At 40.7% G+C, this 18,548-nt stretch overlaps 1 protein-coding gene across 7 annotated transcripts; it reads right to left on the minus strand.

Moving 5' to 3' along the window:
* Positions 1-55: 55 nt before the first annotated feature.
* On the minus strand, positions 56-15,117 carry LOC104922198 (uncharacterized). 7 transcript variants are annotated; one of them, XM_019267287.2, is made up of 17 exons: positions 14,978-15,117; positions 13,861-14,456; positions 13,470-13,610; positions 11,491-11,632; positions 11,123-11,412; positions 10,933-11,015; positions 10,777-10,820; positions 10,333-10,473; positions 10,162-10,242; positions 10,009-10,029; positions 7,742-7,834; positions 6,864-7,025; positions 6,583-6,741; positions 6,365-6,445; positions 6,202-6,282; positions 2,712-2,822; positions 56-2,631 (listed from the first exon to the last, which is right to left on the minus strand). In XM_019267287.2, the coding sequence occupies exons 2-17, from the start codon at positions 14,265-14,267 to the stop codon at positions 2,158-2,160; spliced, it is 2,511 nt and encodes an 836-aa protein (XP_019122832.1). In that variant the 5' UTR covers positions 14,268-14,456; positions 14,978-15,117; the 3' UTR covers positions 56-2,157. The 7 variants fall into 7 exon arrangements, with proteins under 7 accessions (XP_019122832.1, XP_019122831.1, XP_019122830.1 ...); XM_019267286.2 differs by having other exon boundaries at positions 6,202-6,279; positions 6,583-6,762; XM_019267285.2 differs by having other exon boundaries at positions 6,583-6,762; positions 10,777-10,817; positions 14,978-15,116.
* Positions 15,118-18,548: the final 3,431 nt, after the last annotated feature.

Consider the following 18,548-nt stretch of genomic DNA (forward strand, 5'->3'; position numbering starts at 1 on the left):
AAGCAATGCTTAATAACAGAACCAACAATACAGTCAACAATAAAGCACTCACTGAAACAGTATGTGGCTCAGTTTACTGTAGTCCCATCACATCACACACCCCCAACAAACAGGGATTAAATGGACATACACATGAAGTAGAAGATAATATGGAGGGCTATCAACTCAATATAAAATCTCAGGCTTTCACTGTTTGGAAATGTTTCATGTTTATAAAATGAAAGTGAACAAGAAAAGTTGGTCAGGAAATATCGACAGTCAGGAAATATGGAAAACGTCTGTTTCAGTTCTTTAAATATGTTTTAATTCAAAGGCTAGAGAACAATATTTTTAAACTAAAAACATTTCATTACTTCATGGAACCAAGATAACAAAATAAATCTGATATATGTGTAAACTTTCACATTGTTAAAGTCAGTGATTTACTCCATAAATATCCCGATAGAGAGGGGGGACAGGGGAAAAACTGCATTACTGTAAAAACTTAAATGAAAATCAAATGGTTTAAAGTACAATATTAAACGTCAGTCATCACGTTAGCCAAGAACAGAAATGAAAGGGCAGGCTTTAAAGAAAATACTTCTATAAGCACACATTGAGAAAGTGTGGAGCTGTTATATTAGTATAACGTGTTCCCTCTTTCCAAAAATGATGACGACTGTGGAAAAGACTCACATCTTCTTTGGGTTTGTGCTAAGAACATTATTGTCTGGAGGGGTGCAGCTTAAGGGTAAAGATAAATGTCATGATTTGTTTTAGATGTTTGTTAATTAAACACTGGTCAAAGTGGATGTAATTAAGCTTAATAACCTGAAAAAATTTTTTTTATCTAAATGATCACAAATATGTAACACAAACTAAATGATTGCTTAAGCGTAAACTCCTGTTGAGTCAGTGTCATATAGAGGTGCTTCTTTGTTTTTTAGAGGTACTTGTTCTTGCTATAAATGTCAGAAATATCTTATGTCTGATGATGTCTAGACTCCAGGACAATACAGTTGTTGTTCTTATGCCTATCTGACCACAGGCCCATCATTAGTTTCAGTCTCCCACATGTCTTCTGACCTCAGAAGTCTTGTTTTTTTTAAAAGTGGCTTTCTCTTGACCTCTCACATAAAGCTGCAACTGTTAAAGCAACAGTTGTTGTCTCAACACTATCTCCCAACTCTGGCATGGAGCCATGTGGATCACTGTGACTGCACTCTAGGCTCGATGGGATATTCAGTGCCCTTAACATGTTCTAGTACCCTTCTCAGTTGATGCTTTTCGGTAACACGGGTGACTCTAAAAACAAATTGTGTTCTCGTCTAATGATTTAGGTGTGTCGTGGTAAGCGGGGTAATACTAATAATAGAAGTGGGTAAATAAATCTGGAGTGAGTAGCTGTTTTTCACAACTTGTTTTACAGCAAAGGTCCTCAGGAGGAGGAGGAGGCATTTTTAGAAACACTAATCTATCTATTGAAATCAGAATCTCTTTTTTCAGTTCCTTTAACTACACACACTGGTAGTCAATACTTATGTTAGTGTCAGCATTCTACAGAAAAATATCCCAACCTTTGATGACGCAGTTGTTGCTAAATAAATTGGTTGAATAATTTGTTTTTATTTTGTTCAAAAAAGATTCAATCTGCTGGTTGACGCCATTCAACATTGTACAGATTACATGGGTAGCATAAAAACATGATTGACATGGTGTCCAATATTGCTGGTTAAAAGATAAGAAACCTAATACTCAATTTCAATTTCATTTTTTGGGCGGTAAGACAAAATTTAGGATTAAACAATCAATCAAAAGTGCAGTAAGGGTGAACTTACAAACAGCACAGAGACCACACAAGTGAGATGATGGACTTCAGCTCTTTCTATCATACTGCCCCAAAATTTGATATTTCATAATAGTCACGTAGAAAAGCCCTAACACAACATAATAGAAGACATGTGAGAAGAAACACGCGTGGGTTAAAATGTCACAGCTCCCGGAATGCCTTTGGTGGTTCTTCAAATCTTTTACAATCCAGAGGTAAATCTGTAAAATGTCATATGGACTATCACCAAATATAAAAACAGAAACAAAAAGAAGAAACTAACACAAAGTTGCACCAGAGAACGGTGGTTCTCCACTGTGGTCACGGAGCATCTTGTGTCGCTGCTGACGTTAAAGTCCTTGCAGTGCTCTGCAGTTAGTACAGATGCTCACTTTCCTTTTAACCAAGAAATCACATGTTGATGCCCGCTCCACTATGAGTGGGTCTTTACTAGATAACGGCTCTCTGGGGTGGAGTCCTTGACACACGACATATTTCTCCAGACCCAAAAGAAGATTAACTACTTCAGTCACTGAGGATAAGCGTCCTGGGTACTTGTCGTACAGCGGGTGGGTGGGGAGCAGCGGCTGCTTTTGGACGGTGACCTGGTAGCAGAAGCCCGGATCTATCAGCACCATGGTGTCGGTCATGTTGGACTGTTTAGAACACTGGATGAGCTGCAGCTGCGGGCCCTCCACTATTATGGCATACCATAGGATTGGCAGTACAGACGAGCGCAAAGACTGTAGCAGCTTCATTAGCTGGTTTTCTATGTCCACACCACTCGCAGCTGGGTTATCAGCCAAACTGAAGATCTGCGTGATCTGCAGACAGCAAAGGAATGACAATAAATACGGGAATACAATACATCTGTGAATATGAAAAGTCTCAGCAGGACACGTACCATGGGTAACTCCTCTTCCTCTTCTTCATCTTGTTCATCTTCTTCGTCAAGATGCATTTGGTCATCTCGGCCTGTGTGTGATTTCTCTGCATCCCATCCGCTTAGGTGACCCTGGATGGATACGATGGAACTCATGAGCTCAACTATGAACTACAACTAAGCACTCAACCTGTAACCCAAGTACAATTACAACCATCAAATCATATCAATCCAATGTCAAACTGAAAATATTGAAGACATCTTTCAGTATCAATGTGCCATCAATTGCAGGGCTGTTGCGTTAAGACTGCTTTAGCTTTGATTGGATGACAAATTGTTAAATCTGTGACGAGCTGATGTTTGGCATTTGTATGGATAATGTTAGCTGCGTCATACAGTACGTTTTGCACCAATATGTTTCAACCTATAAAACTACAACTCTGACTATACTAAGAGTCTTTATATATCTGCCTCATTAGCATTCAAGTCATCGGACTGTTAAAATGGTCATTTGTGCAGCATCAGTATTTGCAATAGAACCAGCAGGCTTAATCACAGCCTTTGCCTGCGCACTATACTAAACATTATTAATAGTTTTATATTTTCAAGAAGCAGTGCGGCATGTGCCAAGCAGCACTTAACCTCTTGAACCCCACTGACACACCGGTGCATCAGATATTACAAATTCAAGCTGTATAAGCAAACACTGTTCAACCCTGCAGAACTGTATTAGTTTCTAAACATACCCAAACTGTCTGGGATCATTTTGGGGAAATGTGTATAAAGTTCTGCATATTTCTTCCTCCTAGTTTCCATAAGCAAGGCTCAGAAAACTGAAAATTGAGTGACTGAAAGCTGCAGCACTGATGATTGGACCGAGATATTTTCGTCTAATCAAGTGACTGGAAAATCAAGTGACCACAACAGCAAAATGAAGGACAGCCAAGAAGAGAGGAGCGACGAGGAGAAAGAGCAAACAGCTTGGCAGTGATATGCATCATTTATAAGGAGATATAGGGAGATCGCATTAACTTTTACAGGTGGTCTGGTGCCAAGTGGCTAAGATGCGTGGCATATGCAGTGCCCTTCTCATTCAACGGGTTTTTCATTTTTTTTACTTTCTACATTGAAGACATCAAAACTATGAAGGAACACAAAAGGAACTATGTGGTCAACAAAAAAGTGTTAAAGCAAAATGCATTTTACATTTAGGTTCTTCAAAGTAGCCGCCTTTTGCTTTGATGACAGCTTTGCACACTTCTCTCAATTGACTTCATGAGGTAGTCACATGAAATGGATTACAATTAACACATGCCTTTTTAAAAGTTAATTAGTGGAGTTTCGTGCTGTTGTTTGAGAGCATCAGTTGTGCTGTTGAGTGTTCAGTGTTAGAATACAGTAAATATCCCTATTTGTAGTAATCCATATGATGGCAAGGACCTCTGAGCTGAGTCAAGAGAAACGACAGTCAGTCAATCCAATTTTAAGGTGATATGAATTGGATCTATATGTGTTATTTCACAGTTTAGATGTTTTCAGTGTGAATCTACAATGTGGAAAGTTGTTAAAAAATAAACAAAAATGTTAAATACAATTTAAGACTATTTTAAATGTCTTAACCTTTGCCTTACTCCCCTGTTTGCTATATGCCAAAATAAAAATTCACTATGAACACTGGCTGCCTTATTTATGTCTGTATGTTCAAGGGATAAAAGGGAATTATCACAGGGTGTAGATAGGACGATATCAATACATGTGCCGATATTCTTTATATATTACACTGGGGAACACAATTTTTGTCGAGTTAGGACTGACAGCCGTTTTTAACAAATTTTTGGGTGCGGAATCCAAAACTGATCTCAGTTTTTCCTCTATCAGTTTATAGTCTATAGGATCCCCGTTTTCTTAAAAAATATGAAAAATACTGTACAGATATGTGCTTGTTTTCACTAAACAAAAGTAACAGTCTGTGCAATGATCTTTTTGCTCTCGTCAAATCATGGGGATACCAAATGCCAACTTTTCACGTGTTCCTTTGGTCCACGTCCGTAAACTCTCGACACACTGCTTGCACAATTTGTGAGGGGCCCAAAAACAGCATCATACCAAATAGAACTTACAACGGTATGCCCATGGTTACAAGGTTAAAAGAAAAGCCAGCACAAATCCTCTTCATTTTACTATGCCAGTTTTCTGTTTGCAGATATTGATAGTAGTGACCTATTGGGAGCTGCACACACCTCTCACTGCACTGTCTCAATTGTGACTGCACAAACAAGTTGCCACGTGGCTGTAGATGAGTCCAATCGTAATCAGCTGGCAAGTCTTACTACAGCTAATCAGTGGAATTTTGCTTATCTGGAGTGTAAGCTGTGGAGAAAAAACTTGACGTGCTAGAAAAAAAAATGACTTCAGTTTTGGAATCAGCATGGCAATTTTTGTTTTAATCAGCATAAAAATCTAACTCAACAATTTTTTTTGTAAAATTGTTCCTCAGTGTAATGTAGGTATGTATCATCACAATGATCCCTCAAACGTGTGACACAGATATGTACTGGAGGCAGGATATTTTACAGCTTAACAATGAACTTTATTGTCCAGAATGACATCAGTGCACTGAAACGGTAAACTACACTGCAAATTTAATACAACCCCATTTCCAAAAAAAGTTGGCATGCTGTATAGAAACAAAATGTGATGATGTGAAGCCCCATATTTATTTTATAAAAATAGCACAAAGGCAACTTATCAAATATTGAAACAGGGAACAAAGGACTGGAAAAGTTGAGAAATGCTCAACGAAAACACCTGGTGGAACAATTCAGTTATTTAAGGTTACCTGGCAACAGGTAAGTAACATGATTGGGCATAAAAGGGCATCCCAGAGAGGCTTAAAGATGGGAGGGATTCACCACAGAGGGGATGTAACAAGTATTTTGAAACATCAAATTCAGAATGGGCATATAATTCCCCAAAAACAAACATTTCTCCTTTTCAACATTTAATAATTTGTCTATGCGCTATTTTCAATTAAATATGAGGTTTATCTGTTTTGTACATCATACATACTCTGCATGCTGACTTTTTTGGAAACAGGGTTGTAATTATAAAAAAACACACACAAAAAAAAACACTGTTACCGATATATCTGTGATAGGTCAACATTTGCAGAGATATCAGTCAGGCTTTACTACTAACCATCTGAAGCAGATGGTGTGACAAGATAAACCCAATCTGTAGTTCTTGCTTCTGCTTGCAGGGTATTAAGAAGTCTTATGTTTGAAAGCATGGTTACAGCAGAGAGCTCATGCCTCTCTGAAAGCTCATTTGCAAATGGCAAATGAACTCACAAAGACAGTTTCTGTATTTGTTCCCCTTTAACACACCATCAGCCAGGAAAGTGTAACTATGATCCTAAATCACAGACACACTCCTACAAACTACATAACTCAACACACATTTACCTGATGGAGAAACAAGATGGGCAAAGAAAGGAAGAATGTAAACTTACTAGTTCAGAGTTGTGGTTGCTGAGGTTAGGGACTCTGTCAGTCAGCCCATTCTGCTGTCCGTAATCCAAATGATTCAACTGCTGGAAGACAAAATTAAGTTGACACTGTTTGGTAAAAGAAGTGTTATCTGACAGAAATATGTAGACAACTCTGTTTTCTAACCTGCATAGATGATTGGTGGTTTCTCACATTTAGTTCGTAGGAATGTTTGCTACCAGCGGCAGGCTCAGAGCTCCAATTCATCTAAACAGTAAAACGTAAGCAGAGCAAGATGAAACCACTCCTAATGCACTGAGTTTTTATCTGCAGGAGAATGCAACTATCTCTGGGAACAACCACTACAAGCAAAAAGAAACAAAAGGAAAGCTTTGGGAACTCACTGCTTGGAAATTACTGTCATCGTCTTCATTGTCAGTTAAGTCCAAGGCAGATTGTGGTCCTTTGTTTTTCTTGAAATTTGACTTTCGACTGTATGTGTAGTGAGGTCTAGGTCTGCCCGGCAAGACTTGGCCATCTGGCCCATAGTCACCTTGTCCCATCTGGAAAGGCAGCAAGTGTCTCTACCAAATGTAAGCAGAGACGTGCAGTATTTAGAGCTAACCCTATTACATCATTACTGCATGAAACAACAAAGTAATACAAAGAATCTGTAGGGTCTAACCATCGCCTGTCGCTGACACTGCCGTAGTCGACACTTTTGCCTTTTCTTGTTGCTGCCTCCAAACTTGGGCTTGTCTATACAGAAATCACACGTGCCACAGTCTTTCCTGCACAGGCAGGCTTTACATTCTCCACACGACCGTCGTTTCCGCTTCTTATGCCACTGAAAGAAGAAGAACACGAGAACTCAGAATAAAATCAGAATGTAACAAGTCGACAAGTGACAGACAGACGTAATTACATAAAAACCTTTGAAAATAAATCTTTGAAATTAAGTCAAGTATGAAAAAAGAGACATTTAGTATTTATGCTAAACACACACAAAACCATGGGTAAAGTGCAACTTTTTGTTCTATGACAGGAAGTATTAGTCCAAATATTTGAGAGGGAAAAAGTCTAGTCTGATATTACAAAAGGTTTCTATGGTTGGCTAAAACAAAACTGGACAAAGTGCAATGGAAACAGACTTAGCAAAATAAATAAATAAACATGATGTGGATCAGACTGAATATAAGTGAAACAAACACCATATTGAGACTGGGGTTGTTATTAATCACATGCACTATTTTTAAATGTACTCTTAGTACTCCTTCCTAAAACTTGTTCATCTTTTCTCAAAAAACACAGACCTCACCTTTTTCCTTTCTCTCTGCTGTGAATGGACTTCAAATCACAATCCAACAATCTGACAAAATTATGTGACCACACTGGAGTAACTGATAAAAATTCAACCACTGACTACATTGTTCTTTATAAAGGCTAACAACTTCCAGTGCTCGTCCCTTAAATGACTGAGTCACTCTTCCAAAATAGATTTTGGTTGATTCTGTATCACTTCAGGCGATCACGTGTTCCTGTTTGAAGGACAGTAGTACTCACGTCATCGTCGTCGTCGGTTGACATCTCATCCTCGTCATCAACGTCCACGTTTACCGAGAAGTTCTCTGTGTCGCTGCTTTTGAGACTCGGGTGCTGTGTGAATAAAACATCAGCAGCATCAGAGAGTGGAGAAAACGGTTGCAGCAATAATACTGAGTATTCTACAACTCTGATTCCAAAAAAGTTGAGACGCTAGTTTCTCCTTCCGCTTTGAAGGTAAATTTCATACCTGCAACTTGTTTCAAAAAGATGGGACAGCGGCATGTTTACCACTGTGTCGTATCACATCACCTTTTCTTTTAACAACACAGGTAGCGTTTGGGTACTCAGGACACTAGTCTCCACATTTTCTGCTTCATAACGCTCCACACATTTTCAATGGGAGACAGATCAGTCTGGTACTATGCTGTGCACTAAGACCAAAATCTTATATCCTGATATAGATTGTTTTATATCCAGATAATGATAAAAGAAATGATACAGCACAATTTATGTAGATATAATAAACAAATGTTTATTGGTTTTCATGATTTAATAAGTCATTTTTTTCACATGATATGCATATTTATATTTCATGATAATTGTGCACATTTTTTCATTATTTTTTGTTGTCTGTAATATATTATTTTGTGTTTGGTTTATCACTATTATTTTGTCAGCTATGTATTATATTTAAATACAACGCAGCTTTTGCCCAAATTTCCCCTCTGAGACAATAAACTTTATCTTATCATAAATAGTTTATATAAAATGAAAGGTTTATTTCTTATGACATTTACAACAACAGCTGTTATCTCTTCCATCGTTGTGATCATTTGCCAAAAATGAAAGCCTGTGTACTTTTTGACAATGACCTTGCGTCTGTGGTGAAAGAGGTTAGTGTTTGAGTCGGTTGTGGGGACTGGGTGTGCGGCATGGGTAACACCAGGGTTTTCTGATCTATGACGGTCTTTTTATACCCAAACCACGACTTCTGTCTAAGTGACAGAAGTAGCCTGGCCTTAAGGTAAGAGCTGCTTGTCATGTTCGGAATTACCCTGTTCTGCTTGATGTTTACATGTATGCAAAGGTCCTGCCTGCAGCCTGTATCCAAGACGTGATGCAAAGCCAAACATTGTTCTTAAACTGTTGGACTACTTGCCCACAAGTTTTTCACAAAGTGGTGAATCTTGCCACATCCTTGCTTGTGAACAGCTTCAGTCTTTCATTGATGTCTCTTTATTAATCCTAACTTTTTGAAACATGTTGCAGGAATAAATACTGAAAGACTGTATATTGGCAAAGTTTAAAAAAAGTTAAATTAGTTTGAGTGTTAAATATCTCGTCTTTGTACTGCGTTCAAATGAATACTGGTCAAAAATGATTTGCATGTTTCTTTTCATACACTGATAGACTTTTCTTTGGAATTGGGGTTGACAGAAGAAGTGTCCTGTCTCACTTCTTCCTTTTTTATCCAAAACTATTGAATGGGAGGTTGCTAAGCAGCCCTCAGAATTCCTCCTACAGAACAATCTTCTTGATCCAAATCAATCTGGTTTCAAGAGCAGTCACTCGACTGAACCTGCTCGGTTGTCTGTGACAGAAGCCTTAAAAGAAGCAAGAGCAGCAGTCCTCTGTCCTGATTCTACTTGACTTATCAGCTGCCTTTGACACAGTTAGCCATCTCATCCTCCCTTCTATTCTCTCAAACATGGGCATCTCTGGCTTAGCTCTTTCCTGGTTTGAATCTTACCTGACAGGGCACTCATTCAGCGTACCCTGGCTTGGACAGTTGTCCACTTCGCATCACCTCACCACAGGGGTACCCCAGGACTACACCACCTCCTTGGGTCCAATTATCCGCTCACATGGCTATTCCTATCACTGCTATCACATAATCATCATCGTCATCATCATCATAATCACCACAGCTGTGCTCCTCCTATGAGCAACGCCGGGCTCTGTCACCTGTTCCCTCAAGGCAATCCAAACCTTTTTCGTTTGTTGTTCCCCGTTGGTGGAACGTACTACCAGTTCCTACCAGAGCAGGGGCGTTCCTCTCTACCTTTATAAATCTCCTGAAGATTCTCTTCAGAGATTACTTTCTCTCCTAGCACCACCTACAACTGGACACGAGAAAGCTACCCCTTTAAGAATTGTTAGAGCACTTATTGTTGCACTAACGCTTTCTTACCTGTACCTTGATTGTTCCCTTCTCTGTAAGTCGCTTGGATAAAAGTGTCTGCTAAATGACTAAATGTAAATACACATAATTTGTCTTGTATTACCTGTGAGTCTGTCACTTCACTCTGAAAAATAAAACAGTTGTTGTCAGACCTTACATGAAATCAATGGATAATTGAATAATTTATGACATAACAGTCAATTTACATGTTCAAGTCTACAGACAGCACATCTTTCACCCTGCAGGCTCTTTTTACCTGGAAGCTCATGCTATCATCAAATGTTTCTGGAATGTCATTATAAGGTCTCTGCTGCATTAAGCCTCCACCTCCAGGGCCCTGATTGAACATACAGAAGAAAAATAATTAATGATTAATTAACAATAAGTATATATAAAAACAATAATTGTTTTCTACTTGTCAGCTTACCTTCCGTATAGGACATATACATTTACGTTTCCGGCATATGCGTTTCCGTGACTCTGGGCTCTGCAGTCCATGCTTGCAGTTGGCACACTGTCCACAATTCACTGTGTTGTGGCATCCCACGCACTGTCCACAGGGAATCCACTACAGTTGACGACAACAAGAAAAGAAAGGCAGATTTGGTTATTCATTAAGATGAATACTTTCAACAGTATCTTCATTCAGGAAAAACATACAGCAAGTGTTGAAAAATTTGTATTTTCACCTTTTTTTTTAACGCCAGATGAAAAAACTTTCAGTGATTAAAAGTCAACAACATAACTTCCTCATATAAACGAAAGATTCACACTAAGTAGGAATTCTGAATGTGTGGTTTAAACATTGTGCTGGACCATATGATAAACATTAGGCTAGTTAAAATAGCTGTTCATTCAGACAGTGCTTTACCTTTCGGAAACGAATCATCGGATGCTCTTTTGTCTTTGAAGCTGCTGTGATAAAAAGACATGAACATTGTAGGATGAGTAAAACTGTATGGTCATCGTTATTTTTCTGCCATATCACTGCGTTTGTTTCAAGTTTGTGACTCGTAAACTGACATACCCCAACAGGAGGGACAGCAGGGCCTCTTCCTTTGTTTGTCATACCATGTGCCTGTGAAGGAAATGCCACATTTGGCACAGACCCTGCAGAGAAACATGATTATGCTCAGTCCATGTGTCTTGTTAATTACACCTGCAGATTAAGAGGGTTAATTATTCCAAATGTGAATTGAAGTGAAAGATGGACTCACAGAGTGCTGTCCTCTGATCCAATTTCTCCATTTATGGAGGGGAGCGGGAGCGGTTTGGATGACGATGACGGAAGAGGAAGTCTTATTTTATCTTCGTCCCCTGGATCCTCACTGCGAGAGCCGTGGTTTGCAGTCATCATTGCATTATGTGAGGAGTAACCTGTCTGGTTGAAGTGGGGGTTTTTGGGTGTCAGATTGGGGGTGGACCTGTGGTAAGAGTCCGGAGTGTCGGCCCCCTCTCCTCTCTCCATCCAGCTGGACTCTGAGGAAGAACGCTCCCGGACTTTTCTCTAATGGATTACAAAGTGATATGTGAGACATACACATCTCACATGTTTGAAGTTTTGAGTGCTGAATAAGGCTGATACCTTTGTTCTGTTTCGGACTCTTATGGGTTGTGCTTCGCCATCGTAGAACTTTCCAGTCTTGTATTCAAAGTGTGACAGGTCAAGGATTCCCTCCAACACTGAAATTAATTCTACTCGGCTTCTCACTCTATCACCCCGTGGACTATGAAGTAAAAAAGACAAAAACAGTTACAACTACAAAAAGCTTGAGGACAACCTACAACATTCTGAGTAAAAAGAAGGAGGAGAGAGGAGAGAGCAGAGGAGAGAGAGAGAGTACGTGACGAGCGATATCGAGAGCAGAGCCGAGAGCGTAGAGACAGGATGATATCATATATATATCTATTATATCTCCTATCGATCTATAGATCCTCGCTCTTCTCTCTATCTCTCTCGCATCTATATCCTTATCTTCTCTCTCTCTCTCTCTCTCTCTCTCTCTCTCTCTCTCTCTCTCTCTACCACACATCCATAAAGTATATTTATTTTATTGATTTAATGCTTTATACATTGCAAAACAGCTGTAAAGTAGATATTTGTAGCCAAAATTTATTATCAATTTGAATATTTTAAGTGTTTTTTGAGAGATAGAGAAATGCTGAATAAATGCATTGTGAAACTCAAAATTAATCGTTTGAATAATCGTGATTTCAATATTGACTAAAATAATCGTGTTATTGATTTTTTCCATAATCGAGCAGCCCTACTTTGAGTTTTAATACGACGCGATGTTTGAAACAAGCGGTATTAAAAGAATATGAAGCAGCCGCGGTAGCAGCTAGCGGTGCTGCTAAGGATAAAACAACACAGAGTGTGGATGATTGACACCTATCGACCAGTCAGTCAGGAGAATTGATTAGTACCACCCACATTCACCTTTGACCCACAAATGACGATCCAGAATGAAGTATACCAAAAGGTAGTATATGGCACCAAGAGGTCACACTTCACTTTCAAAGCCCCTTTGTCTTCATGTAAACAACCAGGACCTTCGTGATTGAGTCAAACTAAAACAGAGACATAGGAGTAGACTTTTGTTACATGCCCATATAATTTCTTAGGGATTGAACTGTGTTTCGTTTGGGTAGCAATGCTTGGTAGAGCTTTTAGCTGAGTTTCTCCCTGTCATTTCGGTATGCTACATGTCAGGATTGGTGCTTCCTGGCAGATGCTGATCGCTTGTATTGTGCACGCATCTCACGCTGTCCCCTGTACAGGGGACTTTCGGGTTGAAATATGAAGTTATCGGTATCTGCCATGAGAAGCAGGAAATGATTGGTTATCGGTATCAGCTGAATCGTACATCACTAGTAATAGTTATTATTATATATTTTTTTTTGTCATAGTGCCCAGCCCTAACACACAACAGGTTGTGTGGCCACTAGAAACTTCTCACTAAGGTTGCATTCAAACACAATTCGACGTTGCTGTGAAAACTTTTCCATTCATTAGAGTGGGGGTAGTGCGTTGTGGCTGTGGAGGTGTGGACCGCAACGCTGCGTCGGAGAAGTTAAGCCGGAGCCAACTATTGGAAGAAAGCAGCCCGATGTCACGCTGCCGCTGTTAATAATACGAGAAGCCCAGTTAAACCTCCACACTCACTGAACCTGTTGTGTTCTGGCTTTGCTTATTTCGTGCACCAGCTCCTGTCTGTCTCACAATTTACGCTGCAAAAAGTTTAATTTGGTTTGTGTCTGATGGTTTGAGAGACAGCGAGAGCAATGGTCAAGAGACATAGAGAGTCAATGAGAGTGAGGCAGCGCCGGCATCGAGACAGCCATTAAAGTATTTCCTGATAGTTTCACAGTGGTTACGTTCACCACAAATAGACACACATCCAGCAACACCCCCAACTTCACACACCGTCGGACAATTAGACAATTCTGCAATTCGCCCCAGCGCCCAATTGTCTGAATGCAGCCTAGGATGGAAAAGAAGCAGTGAAGGGAGGAGTGACAGGAACAAGTCAAAAGACTCTCTTTTCTGTTGACAGTATCTACCTTAAATAATACACATCCTTCTGTCCAATGCTGGAACCTGAACGGCGAACGACTTCTTTGCGTTTCCAACCCTCTCCAAGCATTGGCCATTCAATCCATCCTTCATCAGGATGCGACCGCTTACGGCGGGGAACTTGAAGCCTGAATTTGAAAGAGGAGACGGATGTTGTGTAGGTTAGAAACACGAATACCACACACATGGAAAGTCTAGCATCTATGCACATATGAATCACCACTGCCAGTTCCACAATGATAAATATCATGATGCTGCTCTTGTGCTTGCACAAACAAAGATAATGCTGCATCATATGCAACATATACAGGCTCTGTAGACAACAAACACTGCAGTATTATCACAGACTGGGGTACAACACAACATAATTCATCCTACTGATAGATCTTTCTGAAGGCCTTCTCGCTGCCCGCCATGCTCTCACTCCTCTCACTTTCTCCTGCCAGGCTTTCTTCCTCCGGATCATTTTTACCAACACTGTTGGCATCATCGTCGTCCTCGAGCGGCTCAAACCAGTCAATGGGAGGCTCACCACTGTTGGCCTTAGAGTCCTCATTGTCCTCCTCAAGGTTTTCTTGCATTGGATCCGGGCTGAGGTTTTCGTTTGTATCAAATCTGTCCAAGAGTGCCAAGGGCTCCTGAGCCGGTGCTGCCTCGGGGGTGTTTTCTGCTCCACTGCTCTTCGTCTCCGCGCTTTGTTCCAAATCATTTTCATCTTCTTCTTCTTCTTCCTCCACCGGTTCTGTGCCAGGGACTGGGCTCTCGGGGGGTTCTTCTTCGTTCATTGATTCACCAGGTCAAGCCACAAAAGCCTGTAGATAACTAAGATATCTGCTACGGTTGATCTTGCATCCCATTTAAAGTGGTGTGTGTTTTTTCACACTGTCCCTGTACGAAGCCTGTCTGACCTAGGGCTTGAGAAAGCAGGTGACCATCAGGATGATTGACAGCTGCTCAGTCTTTCATGACATAACCTGGAAAGAGAGGATTAGGGTTAGAAACCGAAGCAAATAACAACAATAAGAGCTTAAAAACAACGAGCTTAAAGAGCAGACATTAGTCAGCACAGCGTTTCAGTGTATTTACAACACAGTGTCACTAAGAGAGGGTACACACGTCCTAATATGGTCAACGCTAGCTGGCTAGATGCCATAGGGACACAGCTAACTTACTGCTAGCACTGAGATGTAGCCACAATGTTTCGCAGTCAACAAACAGTTAGCGACCCTGACGTTAGCTGTCCTCCACTGCTGTTACTGCTCAGTGTGCTTAATCTCCCATGTCGCTGCACATTTTCTCTGAACGCCACTAAAACCAGCAGTGCGTTGTCAGTCCCACCTACATGTTAGCTAGTATAAACACAGCGGCGGTAACCACCGTTAACCGTAGCATCCCTCCTTCATGTGCTAACATGCTGCTTAGCCTCCGCTCCCTGAGAGTTGTGTATCAGCCACCAGCCTGGGAAGAGAAGGGCCTAAAACACGCACACACACACCTTTAGGGTAATATCATCCAATTGCGTGGCAATACAACACACACAACAGGCAACTACTTCAGGTTGCGCGGTTAGAGCTAACGTGGCTAACGTTAGCCACCAATACACTAAACGCAAGCGGCGGTAGGACACAAAGGAAGACGACGCAACAAAGATGGAAATCGGTCGAGTCCATTCCTGATCCATCCGTGTCGGCTCTGACACCCCGCCGGCATCACACAGCCGCTCGGTGCTGAACTGGATTCATTGTTGGGTCAGTTTTATAAACAGGAATTCACATATTACACATTTCGTGGACATATTTTTCCAGGAGAGAAAATTAAATTGAGAAAAAAGCGGACTGCGCAGAAAAGTAAGACTTGTTGTGGGAGAGTATGGAAGTGGAGACGGAAGGGAGTGATTTCTCTCATCCCGCCTTCATCCTCTTTGATGAACCGCTTCATCTTTGTCATTTAGCCGTGCTGCCTTCACGGGCTATTAGAAACAAATGTCGGCGTACTAAACCAGCGACATAATCCTCGTTTGCCGTTCATTCCTGACTTTACAGGACGCACAGAAATAATAAACTATTATCATTATTACTTATTCTGTTATGAGCTTGTTTGGTCTTCCTGACAGATGCTGATCGCTTGTATTGTGCACGCATCTCACGCTGTCCCCTGTACAGGGGACTTTCGGGTTGAAATATGAAGTTATCGGTATCTGCCATGAGAAGCAGGAAATGATTGGTTATCGGTATCAGCTGAATCGTACATCACTAGTAATAGTTATTATTATTATTTTTTTTTTGTCATAGTGCCCAGCCCTAACACACAACAGGTTGTGTGGCCACTAGAAACTTCTCACTAAGGTTGCATTCACACACAATTCGACGTTGCTGTGAAAACTTTTCCATTCATTAGAGTGGGGGTAGTGCGTTGTGGCTGTGGAGGTGTGGACCGCAACGCTGCGTCGGAGAAGTTAAGCCGGAGCCAACTATTGGAAGAAAGCACCCCAAGGTCACGCTGCCGCTGTTAATAATACGAGAAGCCCAGTTAAACCTCCACACTCACTGAACCTGTTGTGTTCTGGCTTTGCTTATTTCGTGCACCAGCTCCTGTCTGTCTCACAATTTACGCTGCAAAAAGTTTAATTTGGTTTGTGTCTGATGGTTTGAGAGACAGCGACATAATCCTCGTTTGCCGTTCATTCCTGACTTTACAGGACGCACAGAAATAATAAACTATTATCATTATTACTTATTCTGTTATGAGCTTGTTTGGTCATTTATGTGAATAATTTAATATCCTTCAGCGTCCAGGCCAAATCATACGTACTCCCACACAAACACAGGCTGGCTGGCTGGCTAGCTATACATTGATTTGATTTTACATGACCGCCTTCATCTGCATCTGTGCGTGCACATACAGTATGTGTACTGTATATACACATGATATATATAAAACAACCAACACTTTATAACCATGCATAATCCATGGGAAATGATGAAAGTGGAGTTAATTATTTTACTTTTATCAATCAATGAAATAATTTATATTGTTTCATTTGTATTATTATTAAAACTATAATTTATTTTATTTTACCAAATGTCAAAAGCAACCACATATGACATGAGATGTCATGTTTTATTAATGTGGTCTAAGAAATGTCACAGTCAGAATTTTGAAATACTCCTTTATGGCATGGTGTCATGTCAACAATTCTATACTTTACTATGAACATCCAGTTTCAGATACATCAGTGTATCATTAACTAAACTACTCAGCATAGGCAGTGTTGAAGTAGTCGAGGGAGACACTTTTACTTCATGACCGGATAAAACTACAACTACTGGCCACAGTCCAAATTGTAGGGTAGGTCAAATTGCCTGAGAAACTGACAAAAAGTTGTTATACGTTTGTCTGTAGTTACTGTTCAGCTCAATCTTTAACTACAAGCTTATTTTGGGAACTGTGAACTTGAGTCATTGCGCAGGAAACACCACAATGACACAAAGCACAAAGATAACTTGTGTAATGTTGAAACTGAGAAATTTGATTGTTTTTGGAAAATGATATGCCGATTTTGAATATCAGTAACATGTTTAAAACAAAGTTAGGACAGTGGCAACAAAAGACTGGAAAAGCCAAAAATGCTGAAATGCTAAAAGAAAACCCCTGGTAGAATATCTATCACAATGAATCAGGTAACTGGCAACAGGTTAGTAACATGACTGGGTCTAAAACGAGCATTTCAGAGAGAGTCTGAGCTTCAACATTTGATAAGTTGCCTTTTAGCTATTTTTAACTAAATATTGGGTTTCAGTGTTTATGCACGTCATCATATTTTGTTTCTGTTTACATGTCACACAGCATTGCAACTGGGTTGTAGTATGAACCATTTGACAACCCTTCCACCTGGTATCCCCAGACCTCCCTGCTGCTCTCTTCTGGTTCTGTTTTGTAGGTACTGAACGGAGGGTCATGAGCTCTATGAGCTGCACCTGGGATCAGTGTACTGTCTTATAAGTTCCTCCCTCATTCTGCAGTCTGACTCTGAGCAGACAGTAAAGGAAACAGACTCCCACGTCTGTTTCCGTAACTTAAATTGAATGTTTTAGGGTTTTATTTGATTTGTCCTGAGGGTGTGTGTTTGTGTCACTCAGCGATACTTTTTTAACAGAGTTCAGGTGGTTTAGTTAGTTCATTGCTGTTGTTCTGTCTCTTATTAGCGTGGATAACCTTTGGAGTTTGTTGTGGGGTTTTGAAACAGTTCTGAGTTTGTTCTGTGTTTCCTGTTTCATTTTGTAGTTCTACCCTGCTTGTGTCTTGTCTACTTCTACTTCCTTTTCCCACCTGTTTTTGATTCTGTACCTGTCCCTGAATAGTTTCACCTGGTCTACATTCCTGTATTTCCTTTGTTTTCTGGTCTGTCCCTTAGACATCCATTCTGTCCTTTCTGTCCTTTCTGTTGTGTCTGCCTCTGCCACTCCTACCTCCAGGGGTTAATTGTCCTGTCCTCAGTCTTTGTGTGTGTGTGTGTGTGTGTGTGTGTGTGTGTGTGTGTGTGTGTGTGTGTGTGTGTGTGTGTGTGTGTGTGTGTGTGTGTGTGTGTGTTTCAGAGCAGAGCAGGAACCACCAGCTGCACCCAACCCTGCAATCATCCTGCAACCTACTTATACTCAGCCCTGCCAGATCGTAGCCACTGTCTATTAGTACTGTGCATCAAGCCCTTAGATATTGTTCAGATGTTTTTTTCCTGTGCTGACTTTTTGTGATCTCCCCTGTAGATTGTAGCCTGCTCTGCTCAGCTCTCCGGCCCTTGACTTCCTGACCTTCTGCCCTCACCTGCTCCACCAAGACCTGCTTTGGATCCAGCCTCCTGGGGAGACTCTGCCTGTGTCATCCCTGTCTGGCCCCAGACCAAAACCTGCCTTTAAAAACAATAAACTGGTTTAGCTTCGTCCATCTGCTTCCCTTGTGTGTCCGCATCTGGGTTCATAGTCCACCTAGCCCCGAATCACTTTCTGTCCTTACTGTTGTGTCTGCACACTCCTGTTTGTTTCTGAAGCTTGCCTCTGTTCCCAGTTTGG

The sequence above is a fragment of the Larimichthys crocea genome, chromosome I (assembly GCF_000972845.2).
Source record: "Larimichthys crocea isolate SSNF chromosome I, L_crocea_2.0, whole genome shotgun sequence".
Classification (NCBI taxonomy): domain Eukaryota; kingdom Metazoa; phylum Chordata; class Actinopteri; family Sciaenidae; genus Larimichthys; species Larimichthys crocea.